The 21,086-nt window shown below is 31.3% G+C and overlaps 1 protein-coding gene and 1 long non-coding RNA gene across 5 annotated transcripts; one reads left to right on the top strand and one right to left on the bottom strand.

Moving 5' to 3' along the window:
- Window positions 1-1,892: 1,892 nt before the first annotated feature.
- On the bottom strand, window positions 1,893-20,843 carry LOC145013004 (ras-related protein RABA6b-like). Its single transcript, XM_078971810.1, has 2 exons — window positions 20,495-20,843; window positions 1,893-2,436 (listed from the first exon to the last, which is right to left on the bottom strand). The coding sequence occupies exons 1-2, from the start codon at window positions 20,713-20,715 to the stop codon at window positions 1,998-2,000; spliced, it is 660 nt and encodes a 219-aa protein (XP_078827936.1). The 5' UTR covers window positions 20,716-20,843; the 3' UTR covers window positions 1,893-1,997.
- Window positions 5,047-8,035, top strand: LOC145013005 (uncharacterized). Of its 4 annotated transcripts, none has more exons than XR_013664791.1 (5): window positions 5,047-6,203; window positions 6,659-6,818; window positions 7,056-7,105; window positions 7,185-7,362; window positions 7,436-8,035. It is a non-coding gene; the product is annotated as an uncharacterized LOC145013005 (long non-coding RNA). The 4 variants fall into 4 exon arrangements; XR_013664789.1 differs by lacking the exon at window positions 6,659-6,818 and having other exon boundaries at window positions 5,052-5,300; window positions 5,386-6,203; XR_013664790.1 differs by lacking the exon at window positions 6,659-6,818 and having other exon boundaries at window positions 5,053-5,861; window positions 5,971-6,203.
- Window positions 20,844-21,086: the final 243 nt, after the last annotated feature.

The following is a 21,086-nucleotide window of genomic DNA, read 5'->3' as shown; positions in this document are numbered from 1 at the left end:
TGCCTTTAGTTCATCAGTACAGTTTGAAGGCCTATCTTTTTAGAGACGATAAATATATATAAGGAAATATACCATTGCACATTTAAGTAATAATACAAATTATTTGAACTAGTGGTGGAATTGGTATGGTACCAATTATTTTTTCCCCAAACCCTGTACCGTACCAATTGTAGTGTATATAGAACTAAACAAAATTCTAATACTTTTGAAAAGATTCAAAGGGTAACAAAAAAATAGAAGAATCTATTAGGCATAAAGATAAAAGAATCTTCAATCTAAAAAGAAAGGAGAGTATTTTCGTGTCATGTTTTATGATCATCTTAGTAACTGTGGAATTGTATCACAACTAATTCTCCAAGAACATCTTAGTGTTATTGTATGACTAAGAAGAGGAATTAAACATTGTTGGAAATGGTTCGATAATGGATGAATCATACTTTGTTCCAAACGAATTTTAGAGCCATACTCTAGTAACTATAAATCCTAATCATATCTTGAAACTCATTTCAAAACTAAAAAGGATGATAACACCTTGTAATATGTGGAGTAATAATGTTTTCTTACTCTAGCACATTGAGAATTGGAATTTTCGTTGATTGAGAAACAAAAGATAAACTGAATCATATTCTACGAAGTGTTTTCTTGTCGAAAATCCGCATAAACTTTTGAGTATTTGTTTTTTCGTCAAGGAATGTTCCTTGAGAGAAAAATAATATGTCAAGAAGTCAGTAGGAGGCATGTTGATCTTGAGTTGTTAGAATCAAACGACAATGATCCTTATAGTTATCACTAGCACGCGACTTGAGGTTGATAACCTGTTGAGTGACACATACTTATTTCTATGCACTTCTGTATGTTGCTATCAAGGTGTATGACATAGATATTTTATAGGATGCATATACCTATTAAGTGTAAATTTTTTTTCGCATTATACTATTTTGTTTTCTACAAACTCATCAGTACTAACGACACCATGCGATACGAGTACATACATGGGTTTTAGTGTGAGTGTCTATATATATATATATATATATATATATATATATATATATATATATATATATATATATATATATATATACTCATAATTAAAACAAGAGTTTGTATTGCTGGAAAACCTAAACAAATAAATCTAAACCTATACCCTTATTTATACTAAAACGGATAGTATCCTAAACTAACAAAAATAACGCTTAAAAAGAAAGTTTCCAAAGTTGCCCCTAGACTGAAATTGTCCCATACTTTTGGATTAACCCAACATAAGTCACCCTACATCCATTTTGAAGGACTAAAACAAGCTCCGAGTAGTTTGAAAATTCATTAGAGAAATTAAAGTTGTATATCATTTACTGTTATCAATAAATACTTGTGTAAAAATGTTGAATAATATTATTGATTGATATAATATACCACTAGAGGGTGTGCCCTCACGTTGCTACAGTTTGGGAAATTTTTTAATATTTTCTTGGTTGTTTTAGATTTCACGGTTCATGTTTTTTTAAGGGAACAAATTTGACAAAATATATAAACTATGGTGGTTAGATGTTGAAAAACAAAAATTAATATTAAAGAATGAACCAAAACTAGCAAGTTGTAGAAAATATTGTGGCTTGCTGTAATTAATATTAAAGAATGGATCAAAATTGCTGAGTTGTAGAAAGTATTGTAGAGAAATGGTGTAACATAAAAGAATAAGGGACCAAACGTGTTAACATCAGGAACAATTGTGAACAAAGTTTGAAGGACAAAACTTTATTATTCCTAAGTGCTCCTCCTTTTAATTATATATATAATTACACTCATTGCTTATGAGTTTTGCCAAGATTGCTTCAATGGTTTGACAACAAAGAATATTATAAACCAACATGATTTTTTTTGGTTTTATAACAATATTTTCTATTAACATAACCATTCATCTTTTTACTAATTCATAAAGTTCAATTCATTGTTAACGTCATGTATGAGCTTGAAGGTCAAAATGAACAAAGTAGTCTTTCCTAACTTGTACAACAACTTGTTTGTTTAGTGGCAGTCACTTCATCAACAACATAGATTATTTCTTTTCTAGCATCAACAACTTTCTTCGATGCGTCATTTTCCTTGGCTTCAAGGCTTTTTTGACTTGCAATTTCGAAGATTTTTGTGATCATTTGGAGAAATGCATCTTCTACATTCAAATTCTCTTTTGCAGATGTTTCAAGAAAACATAAATCCTCTAGCTGGGCAAGACTTTGACCTTCTTCAGCTTCAACTTCTCTTGAGTCAACCAAATCGGATTTATTTCCAATAAGAACAATAACCATATCACGATTTCCATATTCTCTAAGCTCATGTAACCATTTCTTCAAGTTCTTGAAAGTTCCCCTTCGTGTAATGTCATAGACCAGCATAGCACCTAATGCTCCACGATAGTATGAGCTTGTTATTGCCCTGAATCTACAATGAAGACAATTATAATCTATTAACTATTTTTACTAATTTTATATACAATTAAAATACGTTATAGATTAGATTAATAATGTTGGGACCATAAAGCATATTAATTTTTGAAATATAGTTGTATACAAATTTACAATTTATTAATGGCCAACTCTCTAAGTGTAAAAAAAAAAAAAACGATCTACTAACGTTTTTTTTCATCAACGGCTAAATGCAATAAAAACAATATAATAAATTAATGATATTCAAGGTAAAGGTACTTAGGGTGTTTATGGATTAATTTGATCCAATACATAAATACAAATAGATTTCGGTTTTCAAAATATGAATCTGAGTAGTGTAAACTAAATTAAAATCCAATCCGATCCAACCAAATTATGTACAATTTGGTTTTTAAGAGGAGATACATTTAAAAAAATATATAACCTAAATATAAATCAACTCTATAACAATATAAAAAAACATTTTAATTATGAATTATAATTGATAAGCAACTATTAAGAAAAATCTATTATAATTTAATATTTTATTGATGGAAATTTTTTGATAAGAAGTACATATTAATGTATTATATTGGATGAAAGTTTCTAATAATTAAATAAATAATTTTATAATTTTACAAATACTTAAAGATGTATATTAAAAATAAATAATAAAATGTTATTATGTGTTTTTGGACTATTCAATTATTATTTTGTAAATCAACATTAATCTAAAAACCAAAAATAATAATTTAATTCAGCTTAAAATCAAACTAAAAATCTGAATATTCAAACAAAATAGTCTTTATTCAAATTTTCTAATTCAAAAAATTAGTGTTTAACCTAACAAAGCAACATATTGATATGTTCATGTAGGTGTCTGCATATGATACGAGCATCCATCACATGCGTACCAATCACATCTATAGGATGAATTTCATTAATGGACTATGATTATATATATATATATATAACTTATTTTTTATAAAAAATATAAAAATTCATAATTTTTTATCATTTTTCCAGCGATATCAAATTCGATAATTTTTTTTTGTCAAATTCACAATGTGAATCTTTGAAAATTCACAAGGTAAATCTAAATTCACACGGTGAATTCGAAAAATATATTTCACATTCTCAATGTTAATTTATGGATTTAGATATTTTTAGTTTTTTTCGATAAAGAATAAGTTCTAAACTTGAAAAAAAAAAACGGTTCCTTGAAGAACCAATATTTATAGTTTTCTATGGAACTTATATATATATATATATATATATATATATATATATATATATATATATATATATATATATATATAGAGAGAGAGAGAGAGAGAGAGACAATCTAAAAATAATTTTAAAATGTAAAATAAAACCAAAAATCCATTAAAAAAAACTTTAACTATTATTTTCATCATTTTATTTAACTAAAAAAATAAATAAAAATTATCGTTTTTTTTTTAAAATAAATGAAATATTCTTATAGAATATTATACTGCAAATATATTAATGTAATTTGTAGAATGTCAGAATATTCTAGTATTTTACTAGATTTTGCTAGATATGTAAAAAAAACAGTAATTTTTTTTTTTTATTTTCTTTTTGGAAATATAAATGATGAAAAAAATATTTTAAAAAATTCAAAAATTTTCAATTATTTTACAATTTTTAAATGACTTTTTATCTACAAAATGAGTGACTACGATGACATCTCACAATCTCACAAAATTAACTCATTTCATATGAACCTATATATATATATATATATATATATATATATATATATATATATATATATATAGTGTTAGGTTCATGTGAGACGGCCTAATTTTGTGAGACCGTGAGACGCATTTTTTATTTTATTTATTTATTTATTTATTTTTTATTTTTTTTTATTTTTTTTAGTTAATTCAAGTTCCGAAAATAATATTTAAAAAAAAATTTTTTTTTGATTTTTCCATTTATTTTGCATTTTAAAATTATTTTTAGAATATGTACAGTGTAATATTCTATTTAGAATATTTCAAGTATTTTTCAAATAAAAAGAATTATTTTTTTATTTTTTTTATTTTTTTTAGTTAGTTCAAGTTCCAAAAATAATATTTAAAAAAAGAATTTTTAGATTTTTCTATTTATTTTGCATTTTAAAATTATTTTTTAGAATATGTCAGTGTAATATTCTATTTAGAATATTTCACGTATTTTTCAAAAAAAAAAAAAAAAAAGGGATTATTTTTTTTATTTTTTTTAGTTAATTCAAGTTTCGAAAATAATATTTAAAAAAACAATTTTTGGATTTTTCCATTTATTTTGCATTTTAAAATTATTTTTAGATTTGGTCTTACGGTCTCACAAAATTAGAATAGTCTTAAATGAACCTGAACATATATATATATATATATATATATATATATATATATATATATATATATATATATATATATATATATATATATATATATATCTTTACTATGTTATTACGGATATTGCCCATTTCTTGAAAATTAAGAGGTATTCCTATTATAACATGATGTACAGTCATGTTAAGCATAATGAAAACGTCTCATTTTACTGTGACTAACGGTACTACCTTGTGGAAAACCCTAATTTCATCTAAAACCATCAATCATCATTTCTCCCAAATCTATTATGTCTCTCTAATTGCTCACTTTAATTCCTTCTGTTTCTCTAATTGGTCTCTTCCGTCTCTCTATATATCATCTCTTATCTCAGTCAATCAATAGGCATTGTTTGTGGAAGAACCCTTCACCATCTCTTCTCTCGAACTCTCTGATAAGAGCCCTAATCCATATCCCTCCTATTCCATTTATGGTTCCCGTATCAACATTTGCCTCCCCCGCCATATCTCCTGCAAGCTAGGTAAGTTTTTCTTCACAAATTCATGATTCCATTGTTTTTCTTCACAATTTCAAGTTGATTATCGAGTTTTCTTTAACGATTTAAGGTTGCGCGACATTATTTAGGGCTTCATTCACCACTATCTCTCTCTAACTCTGTGTGTGTTTATTTCATGGACGAGGATTGAAATTTAGACACCAATGACCGCCATCTTCGATTTTCAGCACCACCCGAAGAAATGTTTGAGTTTCAACATCACCCATTTAGCAGATTTTGAAATCACACCATCATTCACATAAGACACCACAACATTCACCGTCATTGAACAACCATTACCTGCTCCCTTCTCTCCAGTACTATTCCTTCTGAACCATAAAGTTTAACCCTCTAATTTTTCTTATTTTATCTTTTAATCGTCCATTTTGGGTTTGGGTTGTGGCTACCTTCGCCCTTCTCTGCGTTTTTCTTTAAACGGAAACACCTGATGGATGTGTACTGAGAAATTGATCAAGAAGCAAGAGGAATCTATTTCATGAAAAACAGATTCATAAGAATTCGAAGTAATCCTTCTCAAAGAAGCTGGTAAATATTCTAATAAGTGTGATCATCTCTTTCTCTCTCTTTAACTGTTTGTTTGTTTGTTTGTCAAATTAAATAATACCAAATTACCAAAGTTCTCAATCAATGACAGCTGTTCATCACCCCTCAATCTTCGTTCACCTATGATTTAATTTAAATTTTGAATTGATCCTTCTCGAACAATCTATTTAAAACCCATTTTAACTCTCCCTTCCTTAGCCTCACTGCCATTACCAACGAACCACCATTCCATCAACCCACTCTCCCTCTCCATTCTCGCTTGCACCCTATCATTACAGATCAGAGACAACCTTGAGTTGGATCCCTCTAGTCAACGTCCTCCAGGTAAGCTTTCAATCACACCCTCTGTTTTCTCTAATTTGAAACTTTGCCCTAATTTCTCTCCTTAAGTTTCTACTCAATTAAATCTCTAAAAGACAAGATGTCAATACTTTGTTACAAAAACATGAAAACGAAAGTGTAAAAGATGTCATGAGGGCAAGTGTTCATTAGAAGCTTTGGATTTCTTCACATTTGGTGCGTTTATGTTTTATATCAACATTGTTTTTATGTCTTTTTGGTGTTGTAACAATATTTTGTGTTTGATTTACCCTTCCTCTCTATTGAGCCTTATCAAAGCTAGGCCCTTGAATAAAAACCTAAGGAAAGCTACACGATATACCCTCTGATTTGATCTTTTTTATCCTCCTCTTTCTATCTCTAAAACAAGGCAATACTAGTGGATTTCTCAGGTTTGATTTTTTTTTGAGCAATTTTTGATTGAAGTTTTCATTTTCTAGATTCCCCCTACATTTTGTTTGGAGTTCTTTTGTTTGAATTTTGAAGATTTTATTTCTGGATGACCGCCATCTTCAAGTAGAAGCTAATTATAATATGCTTGATGTTTAGTTGTTACCATCCAGAGTCACCCTCACACCCTTGCCCTCAAAACAAATAAAGGTGTGTACATGAAAAAGCTCTTGACAAGTGAGATGCATTTGTTCTACATGTGTTATTCAAGCATAATTTCTTACAAATGTATGTTTTACAAAAATTAAAAGATGTCTTTTTGTTTGGCATATGTTAAGATTTTGTATTTTGTATGTTTTGATCTGTTTGTTTTTGTTATATTTTGATCTGTTTGTAGAATCATTGATATCTAATGACTTTTTTTAATAGTAATATGTTTAATGTTAGGCCCATGACATCAAATCTTCAACTTATTTGGTGGAGGAATTGCAATAATCGTAAGCTCTAATGAATTTATGCAGGGGCCTAATACAAGATTTCTTTCGATTCTTATGTTTTTCACCTTTTATCTTGCAGGTGGATAATTATAGCTCGTTAATTTTTCAAAATGACTTGCAGTTTGGAATGTCCTTTCTTTAATTAAGGTGAATAAGTATTCCACATTAAGGGTATTGTTGTCCAAAATATTTTATGTCCTTTCTGTAATTCAGATGTGGAATCGTTTTCTTTAAATGTGTGCTTGCCAATAATCGAGGTAGAGTAGTCTTCCTTGAACTTATATCTCTTACATTTAATATATTTGATAATGTTTTCTACATTACTGATAGTGGCAAGTTCCCAAAGATTAAAACTTATGTCTGAAGGAAGTTCATGAAAAATCAAAGCTAGGACAATGGTGGTGGATTTTTCATACCTTGAGGTTAAAAGGGGGGAATGAGACCGTTAAAATGTGTTTGCTGTTTTGCAACAAACAGAACTAGCTGGTATTAGGATTTTAATTTTAAGCAAGGGGACAACACATTACATGTTCTGTACAGCGAGTTTGATTATCTTGGGTGGTACACAAATGACTACATGGGCACTTTACAATAAAGCAATATCCATTTTGCAGATTGTTTATTTTCTTAAGAAAACTAGCCCATCTCTTTATTTATTTGTTGTATATGCAACATACATACATGTATTTAGATGAGACTGGAAACATTGGGGCTTTTAGGAAAACAAAAAATTCGTGTTTCATGTTTGTGAGATTTTAGGTCTGAGGGGTAATTTTGTAAATAATAAAGAAACTTTTCATGGTATTGAAGTTGGAATTAATCCATGTTTTAGGTCTATACATGTGTGGCTGTATGTGTTTCTGCATGTGCCCATGTGTGTTAATGCGTGTATTATACTTTATTGTTTAGATAAATAGTATTTTATTTTCATTTTGTTGTTTTGGTTTAGTTTCGATATCTCTACTTTATATACTTTCATTATTTCGTATATACATTATAGAATTTTGACACGACTATTTGCCTTACATGCTAAGTTTCTTCTTTTAATGCCTATTGTGTTGATCAGGTGCAACTATCAATGTTTTTTTTTTGTTCAACTTTGGGACCAAAAAAGCAATTAACTAGGTTTTCGACTTTACGATAATATATATAATTTGTATGAAATCGGATGAATGGTAAAAGACTTTATCATGCAATGGTGTAAAATTAAGAGCACAAAATTGAGGTGTCTCTTTCTTCTCTTTTACCCATCACTTCAACTAAAAGATGTAAATTTCAACATACTTTTTAAATTTTATTTTAAAAATACATTTGTTAGATTCAATGTTTCAAGATTATGATTATAGATAGATTGACAACCAATTTTGCCATCACACATAATTGAAATTGAAAAGCTATTTTTAAAGAATATCATCATCATTCAAACAATCAATAAACCAAAGGGTTTTAGGTTTTAATGAATACACGTGTAATGATTGCAAAGTATCATATGTTTTAATTGTAATTTCAAATAATCTTTGTGTATTGTAAGGAAAAGGGCAAGCTGGTCATTTGGGTTTAATAAATTATTTTGTATATTTATTTCACTTTTAAGTATATGATTAAAAATAAATTTGTTTCTTATTTGACTTTATAAGTAAAAGATTGAAAAGAAAAAAAACTCATATTGAAGGTCACGACTTGAATAGTTGATCATCTCCCAAAGCTAGATAACATTTGTGAAAGGGTAACAAAAAAAATTAAAAAAAAAAATAAAGTATGGGTTCTTGCAAGTGGTGGAATCCAAATGGAGTTAATTCCACAAATAAGGTTGAGGAGAATTGTTGAATTGAAATTAATGCTTAGTGATATTTTCCGATACATTGTGTTTTATTTTTTATATGATATGTTTCCCAAAGCAAACTAATCGTTGAAGTAAAGGTAATCATGGTCCGCCGAAAAGAAATTAATTTCCAAAACAACCATTCTCACCCGGCGCTTGGCGCGGGTAAACAGCTAGTACATATATATAATAATTTTAAAGTGCAAGACTGAACGAAAAATGAAGCAACACCACTTGTTCCAAATTGTCGGAAGAAATTAAGAGTAAGAGAGAGAGAGAGAGAGAGAGAGAGAGAGAGAGAGAGAGAGTAGTGCTAATAACCAAAAAAGTGAAAGTACAATGCTATAAATCGGTAGATTTTCAATGTACATTGTATTTATAAGAAAAAGAAAATGAAAATATTTTGTTATAATCTATATGATATGATTTTTTTCACCTTATGGAAAACCTATATATATATATATATATATATATATATATATATATATATATATATATATATATATATATATATATATATATATATATATATATATATATACTTCTAAAAAATGTTGTACAAATTATTAATATATTGATTTTCCAGCTTCAAGTTTAGACTTTAACATAAATACATCCAACTTATTAACGAATTGAGCATTAGTTTTGTTATAAAAATTATAAACACATAACAATCGGATTCGAACAACTTAGTAACGTGAAATACAACTTGTCATACGATCAAGAAAGCGAATCACGATCACAATAAACACCGTGATATAAAGTAGAAAACCAGGAATTACGAAAAAAAAAACACTATATTAATTCTTGTAACGAAGGGTTACAAACACTTGATCGATGTTATATATATATATATATATATATATATATATATATATATATATATATATATATATATATATATATATATAGGTTCAGGTTCATTTGAGACCATTCTAATTTTGTGAGACCGTGACACCAAATTTAAAAATAATTTTAAAATTCAAAATAAATGGAAAAATCCAAAAATTCTTTTTCTAAATATTATTTTTGAAACTTGAATTAACTAAAAAAAATATAAAAAAAATTTTTAAAAATATAAAAAATTCCGTTTTTTTTTTTGAAAAATACGTGAAATATTCTAAATAGAATATTAGACTGACATATTCTAAAAAATAATTTTAAAATGCAAAATAAATGGAAAAATCTAAAAATTCTTTTTTTAAATATCATTTTCGGAACTTGAATTAACTAAAAAAAATAAAAAAAAATTCTATTTTTTTTGAAAAATACGTGAAATATTCTAAATAGAATATTACACTGTACATATTCTAAAAATAATTTTAAAATGCAAAACAAATGGAAAAATCAAAAAATTCTTTTTTTAAATATTATTTTCGGAACATGAATTAACTAAAAAAAATAAAAAAAATAAAAAAAATAAAAAAATACGTCTCACGGGTCTCACAAAATATAGGTGGTCTCAAATGAACCTAACCCTATATATATATATATATATATATATATATATATATATATATATATATATATATATATATATATATATATATACTAGTCTTGAAGGAGTCTTACAAAGTCTAACCTATAAATTTTTATAAAAAACGTACCTTTAAGCTGTGTTTGTTGCACCATAGCTAGCTGATAAACGAACTGATTTTTTAATATTTTTAAATTATTATGTTTGGCTATCAAAAAAGTAATTGATAAGATTGTTTTTTAAAAAAGATACTTTAATTAGCTTTTCAGGAGCTTTTTGAAAATTTCCTGAATATACCCTTAATTATATATTTAAAAAATATATACTTTTAAACAACATTTTATATCATTTTATATTTTTCAACTGACTTATTCGTACCAAATTCCATTTTTCACCGGCTAACTTATAAGCTAGCAACTAACTTTTCAGCTATTAGTTAGCTTTTGAACTATCAATTTGATTTTCAGCTAGTTTTCCGAATATTGTCTTAATAGTTAGGAAACAAGGAAGGTTTGATAGCTTACAACATCCTTAAGAGACAGTTTTCAATGCATGTTTAACAAAACTCCACATTGCGACGAAAACAATTTTCAACAATACAACCTTTGATCGTCACAAAAAAATGAAAAACGTATAGTTTTCAAAAGTCCCTGAGGATTTAATTTGAAATAGTAACTAAATCTGAACAAATTTCAAACTTGGTATTCGGAAGTGACTTTGTTAAAACTGACTTGTTGAATGTCACGCTTTTGGTTTTGTAAGGTTGAAATATGGGATAAATTGTAAATAAGGCAAGTTTAAAAGAACCCCTATAATGGTATAGTGCCTCAAACACAGTAAAGTCTATTAGCCTTCCTCAAATCAACTTTAATCACAAATTCCGAACCTTTTGTGATTTTTCAACACAATCTCTGTTTGAAAAAAAATTAGCCTTTTTCGTCAAAGAAGCTCAAGGATATGAGATTTCTCTTCATCGTAGGAATATACCGAACATCGATCAAAGTTTAAATGATGTCATTTAAGATCTTGAAATTGATAGTGTTAATGCCTTCGAAATTGCATTGTGAACCATCAAAGCCACAAAATGAGTCGGTATTGCAAATTGATTTAATTGTAGTAAACCTATTTTTTGTGAGAACACATGTGATAGGTGTAAGCTAAATCAAGATTCCAATTATCATCGACACCTTTAGAAATAATAGTAAAAATCTCTCAATTGGAGCTATCACCACGAGAAGATTTTCATAATCATCCTTACCCTTTAAATTATTTGAGACATTCTTTTTTTTTTTTTCTGTAATTTATAACATTCAAAAATCTTGTGACCATTTTTCTAGCAATATAGACAAGACTTGTCTTTATGTCTTTATTTGGATCGAATATTCCCCCCCCCCCCCCCCCCCCAATAATCTATTTCATTAGAACGACCCTGAACATACAACCTTTCACTTTGCGAGTTGTTTGACCCGTCTTTAAAAACCATTTGTTTCATTTTTTTTGCTTGGAGTACAAGACGTAATGAACTTCATTCAAAGTAAGATTATCACGACTATAAAGAGTAGTGTCACGAATATTATAATATGAATTTGTAAGATAACATAAAAGGATCAATCCAAGGTCTTCCTCTTCATACATCATTTCCAACATAGCCAGATCAGAAACAATCTCTTTAAAGGTGAATGTATGTGTAAGAGAGTCAAAAGAGTCTCCACATTCTTGAAGTTTATGTAAGAACAACGTATGTTTCAAATGCACCTTGCTTGTGAGATCATTCTTCATACAAATAGATTTAAGCTTTAACCAAAGACCATTTGTAAACTTTCCTTTAAGAACTTCTTGAAGAATGTTGTTGTATAAGTGTATTAGGATTTGAGAAAGAGCTTTAGATTTACCTCCAAATGAATACAAAACATTATTATGATCTTATTCGTCCAAAAGTCTTCCATCTTCACTTGTCAGAGTGATATAGAGATCTTAAGACGAGGGCATACTTGGTAGAAACCATAGAAAACGTGTAGAAAGGATAAGAAAAAACAATATTTAAGGTTGTTTCAATAGCTAAGTAAAATCAATGAATAGACTTTGGAAAATCCTATTATTGGGTCGGTAAAAAAAGCTCGGGAAAAACAATTATAAGACTGGTAAATTGTAGCGCTCGGTTCCTGCTACGTAATTTAAATATACATTTTTGCACATTTACTCTGGGACTTGGCGAGTTGGAGGCCCTAACTCATCGAGTAGAGGTTAAAATTGGACGCGGATGGAAGAATCTACTCACCGACTCAGATGCCCTGACTCAACGAGTAGGCCAGTCTGGATGAAACCCTAATTTTAAGGGTTTGCACCCTATTTAAACGACTTAACGACCCCATTGCGGCTTCCCTCATCGCCTCCCTTTGTCCTGAAAGCCTTAATTCGAAACCCTAACCTTGTTTGAGTGTTCTTGAGCCATTTTTGTGTATTTTTGGTGGTTGTGAAGCTTGAGAAAGAAAAAGAAGCTTGGGAGTTCAAGAGGAAGCAGGTAGATCCAGAAGTTGTGTTCCACTTCCAGCTTATTTGAGGTAAAAAGCTTCAATCTTGATTTCCCATTTGTTAGATCCCCTTTAGGGCTTGAATCTTGTCATTTTGGGGATATTTCTAAGTCACCTTCGGGTCTAGATCATGGTATAGAGTAATAACTTCAAATCTTGAACCTAGGAGGGTTCTCATGGCGTAAAGGTGCCAACTTTACTACCACGAGATCCCCATGCATATTGTAAACCCCATTTTAGGGCCTTTTGAGTTAAATGGCCCATACATGGACGTAAAGTTTGTAACTTTACGTGTATTATGGACCCTATGAGGCCAGATCTGTGTTTTGGATGCAATAAGACCAAGTGAAATCGATTGTATGGTTTTGGACATAGAGGGACTCAACGAGTCAGGTCGTAGTTCCTACAAAACCTCTCCTAATAATAGACAAGGATTTAAGCGAGAATAACACTCAGTCTGTTGGACTCATTGTGGACCTGGAAATCATGGGACTCGGTAAGTGTATGAACAAACTCGGAGAGTTCAAGGCTATGTCCAAAGAATATGAAGATGGACTCGGGGAGTCATGAAATAACTCGACAAGTCCAGCACTAAGAGCATCACCTTGCATGAAGATGGACTCGATGAGTAAAGGCCTAAACGTCTCAACTTTGACTTAAGTTGACCATGAAATGGTAACTAAGGAAGATGATTATGTGTAGGATTTGAGAGGAGTTGATCCCGACAACGAGAACAGATTCGACACTCAGCTTTTCGAGGTGAGTTACCTTCCAGTAGAAGTGGGTCTAAGGCACGAAGGCTGACCCACTACTAAGAGTCATAGTACAGATAATGGTCTTTGTGATAATTATATGGTTTGTTGATATATGTTATGATTATGTGCTACGATGTTAGGTGATAGTAGGCAGTAGGAGAATGGTCCCCGAGTTACGATCGTAAGGACCATAGGGTAGGTCGGGCACCCCAGATGTCTGACATTATGTCTATGCTATATTATTATGTGGTAGCAGTAGGGGGTAAAATAGTCCCCGTAGCTGGTTAAGATAAACGGCACCCCAAAATTTCCAAACAGGGTAGGTCAGCGCCCAAGAATGGTCGGACAGGGTAGGTCGGGCACTGCAGAATTACCCAACAATATGTATGTTATGTGGTATGTGGTATGGTGGGGGAACTCACTAAACTTTGTGCTTAAAATTTTTAGTTTTGTTTCAGGTACCTCTTCAGCAAAGGGGAAGGATCTGGCACGGTAGCTGCACATCACACACACATGATTTCCGCACTATGATACTTTTGGGATTATGCTCTAATGTTATTATTATTCCACGACATGTTTTATGACATTTGACTTATGAGATCTTGGATTGATATGATATCGATGATGTTTTTCAGTAAATTGTTTTATGAGCAACATATCTAAAATGAGAAAGAGCAAGGTGTGTGATGTGTGCTACCGGCTAAGCTCAAGTAAGTTTTCCCCAAGATACTCATACATTTTATGGTATGACATGATATGGTCATGAGAACTGCATGCTAGATTATGGATAAGGATCTAGGAAGGATGTATTTTATGTCTATTGTATGTATATAAGAACTACATGCTAGAATAGGGCTAAGGATCTAGGAAGATGCTTGATATGCCTGTTGTATGTGCTTATTGAGCTGCATGATTGTACTGATTAGACAGTGATATGATAGCCTGAATAGGATATGCTTGGTTTGGGTTACTCAATGCCCGACTGTTACTTGCTTTGTGCTAATAGGTGTTCTAGCTATCTTTAGCTAACTAATAACGAATACATTACATTACATATTGCAAGGACTAAATAATTTAAGAAGGTTAGGTTTAGCCCTATTTTGCAGCTCTTGTTTGAGTCCAACCGTTGTAGGGCAGGACCTCTCATTCGAAGAATTATCTGGTCTTAGTGATATGTAATGGTATTCGCAAGTTAGTTAGATGAAGGTTGCATGGACTTCTTACGCAGTTGATGGCGGAGAGTGGGTTAGAGAGTTACCCTAGGGTAAGCCTAGGATGAGAATAGCAAAGAGTGTAATGGTGGTAGAAAGGACTTGGTGAAGTCAAAGCAATCCTTGAGGAAAGTACGGATAGATGTGGAAGGTAGTATGAGCCCGTACTACTGAAAGCAGAGGATCCATACTCGAGTCAAGGAGGGCCGAGATAGAACCAAGGAACTTGTAGAGTGTGTAAGATCTCTCGAGATTATGTATAACCCTGACAGTTATGTATTTTGTTTCAGAATGGTGATGATTATGCGTCACGGAGCAGGAGGATCGAGATCAGGGTCAGGATCATTTGGGTTCGGGTTTTGAGCCAGTGGATGAGGGACTACATGAGTTCATTGCGTCGGAGATAAGAAGAGGTATCCTTGAGGCGACCCCGATCATTTTTGGGTTGATTAAGGAAGGGATCATCAAATTGATGGAGGATCGCCTCAGGGCGTTCAGGAGCGATGTAGCATCTGGCCAGATAGGGACACACACACTATCCTTTAAGGATTTCCGGGGATGTGGTGCGCCAGACTTCCACGGGATGAAAGAGACCATTATTGTTAGACGATGGATTGCAAACATGGAGTCTGCCCAGTTGACAAGCTTCTACTCGGAGGGGTCGAAGGTTCGGTATGTTGCAGGATGTTTGAAAAACAAAGCCAGAGATTAGTGGGAGTCGGTTGGTGATTCCTTGGGAGCCTCGGCCATTGAGGCTATGACTTGGTCAGACTTTGTGGCCCGATTTAGGGTTGAGTTCGCACCCGTTGTGGATCTTCAGCAACTGGCCAAGGAGTTTCTAGATATGAGGCAGACGATAGAGATGGTGGCGAAAATTACCGCCAAGTTCCAGGAGAGGGCCTTATTGGTGCCTCAGTATGCAGGGGATGAGGAGATGCGGAAAACCCGCTATCACGACCTGTTGAGGGCTAACATCCGGAAATATGTCAGTTACTCGTCCTAATTATGTGCTACAATGTTATGTGATAGTAGGCAGTAGGGGAATAGTCCCCGAGTTACGGTCGTAAGGACCACAGGGTAGGTCGGGCACCCCAGATATGTCTGACAGTATGTCTATGCTATATTATTATGTGGTAGTAGTAGGGGTGAAATAGTTCATGTAGCCAGTTGGATAAACCGAAGGGAAGGTCGGCACCCCATAATTGTCAGACAGGGTAGGTTGGCACCCCATAATTATCAGACAGGGTAGGTCTGCGCCCCCAAAATAGCCGAATAGGTTAGGTCGGACACCCTAGAATTTTTCGACAGTATGTACGTTATGTGGTATGGTGGGGGAACTCACTCAGCTTCGTGCTTATAGTTTTCAGTTTTGTTTCAGGTACCTCTTCAGCGAATGGGAAGGAGCCGACGCGATAGCTGCACATCACATACACAGGATTTCCACACTATGATACTCTTGGGATTGTAATTTGATGTAATTAATATTCCACGACATGTTTTATGACATTTGAATTATGAGATCTTGGATTGATATGATATCGATGATGTTTTTCAGTAAATTGTTTTATATGTAACATGTCTAAAATAAAATTATTGGTCTTGAAATTTGGGGATGTTACATAAATAGCCATCACATAAAAAATTAATGGTGGTAAAATAACCCTAGGTAAAAACGATTATAAGGCTAGAAAAGAAAACCATTAGAGTGCATTTGGTTGGAATGTTTTAAAGGGGTTTAAACGGATTTTGATTTGAAAATCTATGGAATGCAATGTTTGGGTCAAAACTTGAACACTTTATATATTCTTTGTGTTAATAAAAAAATATTTTCTCATAACATTTATAAAATTTCCGAACCTCCTAGGTTTTTGAAATCCAATTGGTTAAAATTTTAGGGTTACAAAAAATAAAAAATTATCATTCTTTCTCTAATCCAAAAAAATCACTTTTTTTTTTGTTAATTTCTGAACACCATCGACCCCACCTCCAGCCACCACTATCTCAAGATTGTTTCTTTCCTTCACAGAAATACACCCTAACCTTTTCCCCTTCAATTTCTCCTTTTTTCCTTTTGTTGTTGCTTACTCATTGTTGCCCATATCCCTCACCACTCAAGTGTCATCCAACTACATATAAACTTGGGTGGGGATTTACTAGACTTGGAAAACGTGTTGTGTCATGTCAAAACATTAAATGAGTTGATACATCTGGAACCTAACACGACTCATTTAACTAACGTGTCGTGTCATGTCAACCCGTTTAGTTTTATGTGGAGTTCGTTATGGGTTTCTGGGTAGGGTTATACCTTGAAATCTGTTATGGCATGTGAAGTTGAAATAATAAACATGTTAAAAGAGTATTAATTGAGTAAGTGGAAAGAAAAAGGTAATAGGTGGTGCTAGAAATTGGGGTTGAAACGGAATATGATGATCATCGGATTACTTCAAGGATTGTGTCCATTCACTTTTTGAATCAATATTTCTCCCTTATGCCTGGGTTACGAGAAATTCGACATAGGATAATCATTAAAGGAACGATCGATGTTCTAGGCACAGAAGATCGATCAATAACCAGAGAGAGCTTAATGTGAAGAATTCCATATATCTAAAAAAAACATGTTTCTGATCCAATAAATCTTCATTTGGGTAAGGCAACTATGGGTTAATAATCATAGATAATTATATTGGAACCTTATAAGGGGGCCCAACCCCCTTGACCCCCTGTCCTTTCGGTGGTACAGGGATCAATCTAGACTAGTACAAGTGTGCACTCACCCCCCTTGACACCCCCTCCCCCACCCCCATTTGGTCATACCATGATCAATCTAGACTAATACAAGTGTGCACTCCGCACCTTTGAGCTTGTATTAAAACTAAGATATAATCCCTTTTGAAACATGTATAAACCTCATTACATAAAATGAAGCAGTTACACTAAAACATCAATAGGTTGTCTGAGACTTTTGTATATTTCAAAAAAAAAAACATCGATAGTTAGGAGGCGGAATAACTAAAAACATAGTAAGTTTAGATGAAAATTTTGAAAAAGTATGAATTGGGAGGTGGAGGGCGGGATCTTGAGAAGCGGGGGTAATGGAGGGAACTATGTAGTTTGAGAAATAACAGAAAAACTGAAAATAAAGTCTGATTAAATGAATAAGTTGTTTCACGTTACAAAACGACCCAACCCAAGGTTTACATTTACTTTTGGTATTGGCTGTGGGTATTTCTAGTTTGTTTAAAGAGATCAAAAAACTTACATATAAAATAAACTTTTCGAGTTGAAAATTTCAACCCAAATCTTATCCGTTTAATTTTCGTATCATGTCGTATCAATCCAAGTTGAAATATTTTACCCAAAATAATTTGTTTCGTTGATTTTATATTGATTTTCATGTCATGTCCCTTTTTGTCATTTGTAGGATTTAAACTTGTGTTTGAGCTTCATGACTCCGTTTCATGGTCTTTTGGGTGTTAGAGTTTAAGAGATTTAATAGTGTTAATTAACAATCAAGAAAAACATGGTAATTTTGTCCTTTTCGTTTAAATGCATTATAAACTTAGGGATTTTCTAATATGTACTCTAAGGGTACATATAAGGGCACATATAAGAAATATTAATTATGAAAAATATTACCATAATTAAATTCAAAATACATTTATTATGGAGATTATTAATGCATGTCACATTTAATTAAGGTAATATTCTTTATAATTAATGCATTTTATATTTAATTATAGTAATATTTGTCATTAATTAATACTTCTTATATGCCCTTAAATCACATATTAAAAAATCTCATAAACGTATCCAAATAAAATTTTATAAAAGAAAGAGTTTCTCTAATTTTAGATACTACTACCTAAACATAGAAAATCTATGAAATCCAAATCAATTGTAAAATTCAAAATCCTGTGAAAACAATAATAAAATCCACCGCCTTTATTGGAAAATCAATTAGTGGCCCGTAAAAGACGTTTAAACAAAACAATTATAAGAGCATTTTATGGTTGGGAAGAAATTGATTTTATCGGCTGGATAAAAATTTATCATGTGCTAGGAGAATAGTATTAGAAAATTCAATCTATTGGGCTGGCATAAAAAGATTATGGTGCCTGGAAAACCAATATGTAAAAGTTGAATAGTTGATTTATTAGATTGGAAAAATAGAGCAAGCTATTGGGCCAAGAAAAACAACTTAAAGTGTAGATTAATGGTCCAAGAAATAACAACTTTTGGTGAGATGCACAAATTCCGGTTTTAAAAGAAATTGATTTAAAAAAAAAAAAAAGTTTTCTTTAAACCGATTTCAATTATTTTTCATTTTTTAAGTGAAATTTGATTAAAATATTATTTTTTTAAATTTAAAAATTGATTTATTTTGTTTATAGAAAAACAAGAAAAAAAATCAGTTTTTGATTTTTTTAAACGTATATTGCGGTTTGGCTTTAGTTGAACCAATACAAAATTAATTATCAAAAAGCGGTTGGATTTTATTGGGCCGATTTCAAAAACTGGTTAGCTTTCAGCATCTCTAGGAAAAACTAGAATAAGGCTTTAACAAAAACCAATTAAAGAGGTTGTCATAGGTTTACGTCTTATTTGCAAACTAGCTGATAAAGCTTAGAATTAATAATGTTAGGTAAAAGGTAACCTATAAGCTCTTAGGTTTATCGGTATATATATCGGCAACATTTCATACTACCACCTCAAGGCGAGTACAACAATGATGCCTTCACATCATGCCATAGTGGATTGTCCATTAAGAAAAGTGAAGGGGGAGGAAGAGAAAGCAAGAAATAATATATGTGGTTGAGGTATATATATTGGCAACATTTTCTAAACAGATGTATATTAAACAGTTTGATACTACTTGGTATAAAAATTATCAATGCTGAACAACCACATACAAACAACTTAATAACGTTGAAGACTTGAAGTAGAACACAACTTGTCATATGATAAGAAACATAAATCACAATCACAATGAACACCAATATATAAAGTGGAAAACCAAGAATCGAAGAAAAAAAATTATGTTAATTCTTGTGATGCAGGGTTACAAAGGTTCTCGATCGACAATTGTGAATGGTAAGACATAGATAAAATAAAAAATATATATAAAAAAATAAAAAAAGTTAAAACGTCAAACACACAAAACTACTGATCCTAGTCCTAATTAAAACAATAATGTAAGAGTCCTATATATATTATTCTATGAGTCCTAATAAAACTCTAACCTCTAGGCTCTAATTTGTCGTAAAGAACGCAACCTTAAGAAGCAAGGAGGCTTTGACACATGCAACACTTTTTAGCGACAGTTTTCGGAGCATATTTAACAAGTTTTTTACTATATTCCGAATCTCACAAATTTTCTTGTTTATTATATAATCAGGCTCCACGAGATATGGATTCTTTTAAAAGTTTGCAAATATTTATAAAGATCACTAAACTAAAAAATTCTTCATTAAATCTACTATCATATGTATTGCTATAATGATCTACTGCATATGTATTATAAGATGTATTATATCGCTTTGATGTTTAAACTAAATTTAGAAAAGCAAGAAATTAGGAAAGTGATCATATGCACCTTTCTTGCCCAGCAGTGTCCCATATTTGTGCTTTGGCCAACTTATCTCCAACCTTAATATTCCGATAAGCAAATTCAACCCCGATTGTTGGCTTAGAATCAAGATGAAACTCATCTTTAGCAAATCTTGACAGAAGATTTGATTTCCCTACGGCTGAATCCCCTATCAAAACCATTTTAAACAAGTAATCACACTCTTCATCAAGCAAACTATTACCCATCGATCAATCTTTTCCACTTGAGGATTAGAAGATTAAGAAGAAACTAAAGATGGTAGGAGAATACTATGAACTAGTTAAAGAGTTGTTAAGCGTCATAATACCACCAAACATTTGATAAAGACATGATGATTGTGGTTGTCGATCGTTCCTTTGATTTTGTCAAAGGCAAGCTGTCTTAATCAATCATAGTTAGGCTTGGTGGGCCCAGTTCCTTCATCAAAATTACAATATTTTATGGGGTTGGCTAAAAAGACACCATATATTGCAATATGGACACCCTAGTTAATTTTTTAAATATTTTTATTGGCTGAAATTGTATTGTTTTCCGAAAAACTGATTATAAACAGTTAATTATTGGTTGACTTTTTAAA

Source organism: Lactuca saligna, chromosome 8, assembly GCF_052625555.1.
Source record: "Lactuca saligna cultivar CGN05327 chromosome 8, ASM5262555v1, whole genome shotgun sequence".
Lineage (NCBI taxonomy): Eukaryota > Viridiplantae > Streptophyta > Magnoliopsida > Asterales > Asteraceae > Lactuca > Lactuca saligna.
This window is presented reverse-complemented; position numbering and strand designations above follow the sequence as displayed.

Bases quoted from the DNA above. Each gene is read 5' to 3' on its own strand.
- LOC145013004 (XM_078971810.1), bottom strand. From the start codon at position 20,715: ATGGGTAATAGTTTGCTTGATGAAGAGTGTGATTACTTGTTTAAAATG. The intron at 2,437-20,494 runs GTGCATATGATC...TCTTCATTGTAG, and splicing joins GACACTGCTGGGCAAGAAAG to ATTCAGGGCAATAACAAGCT.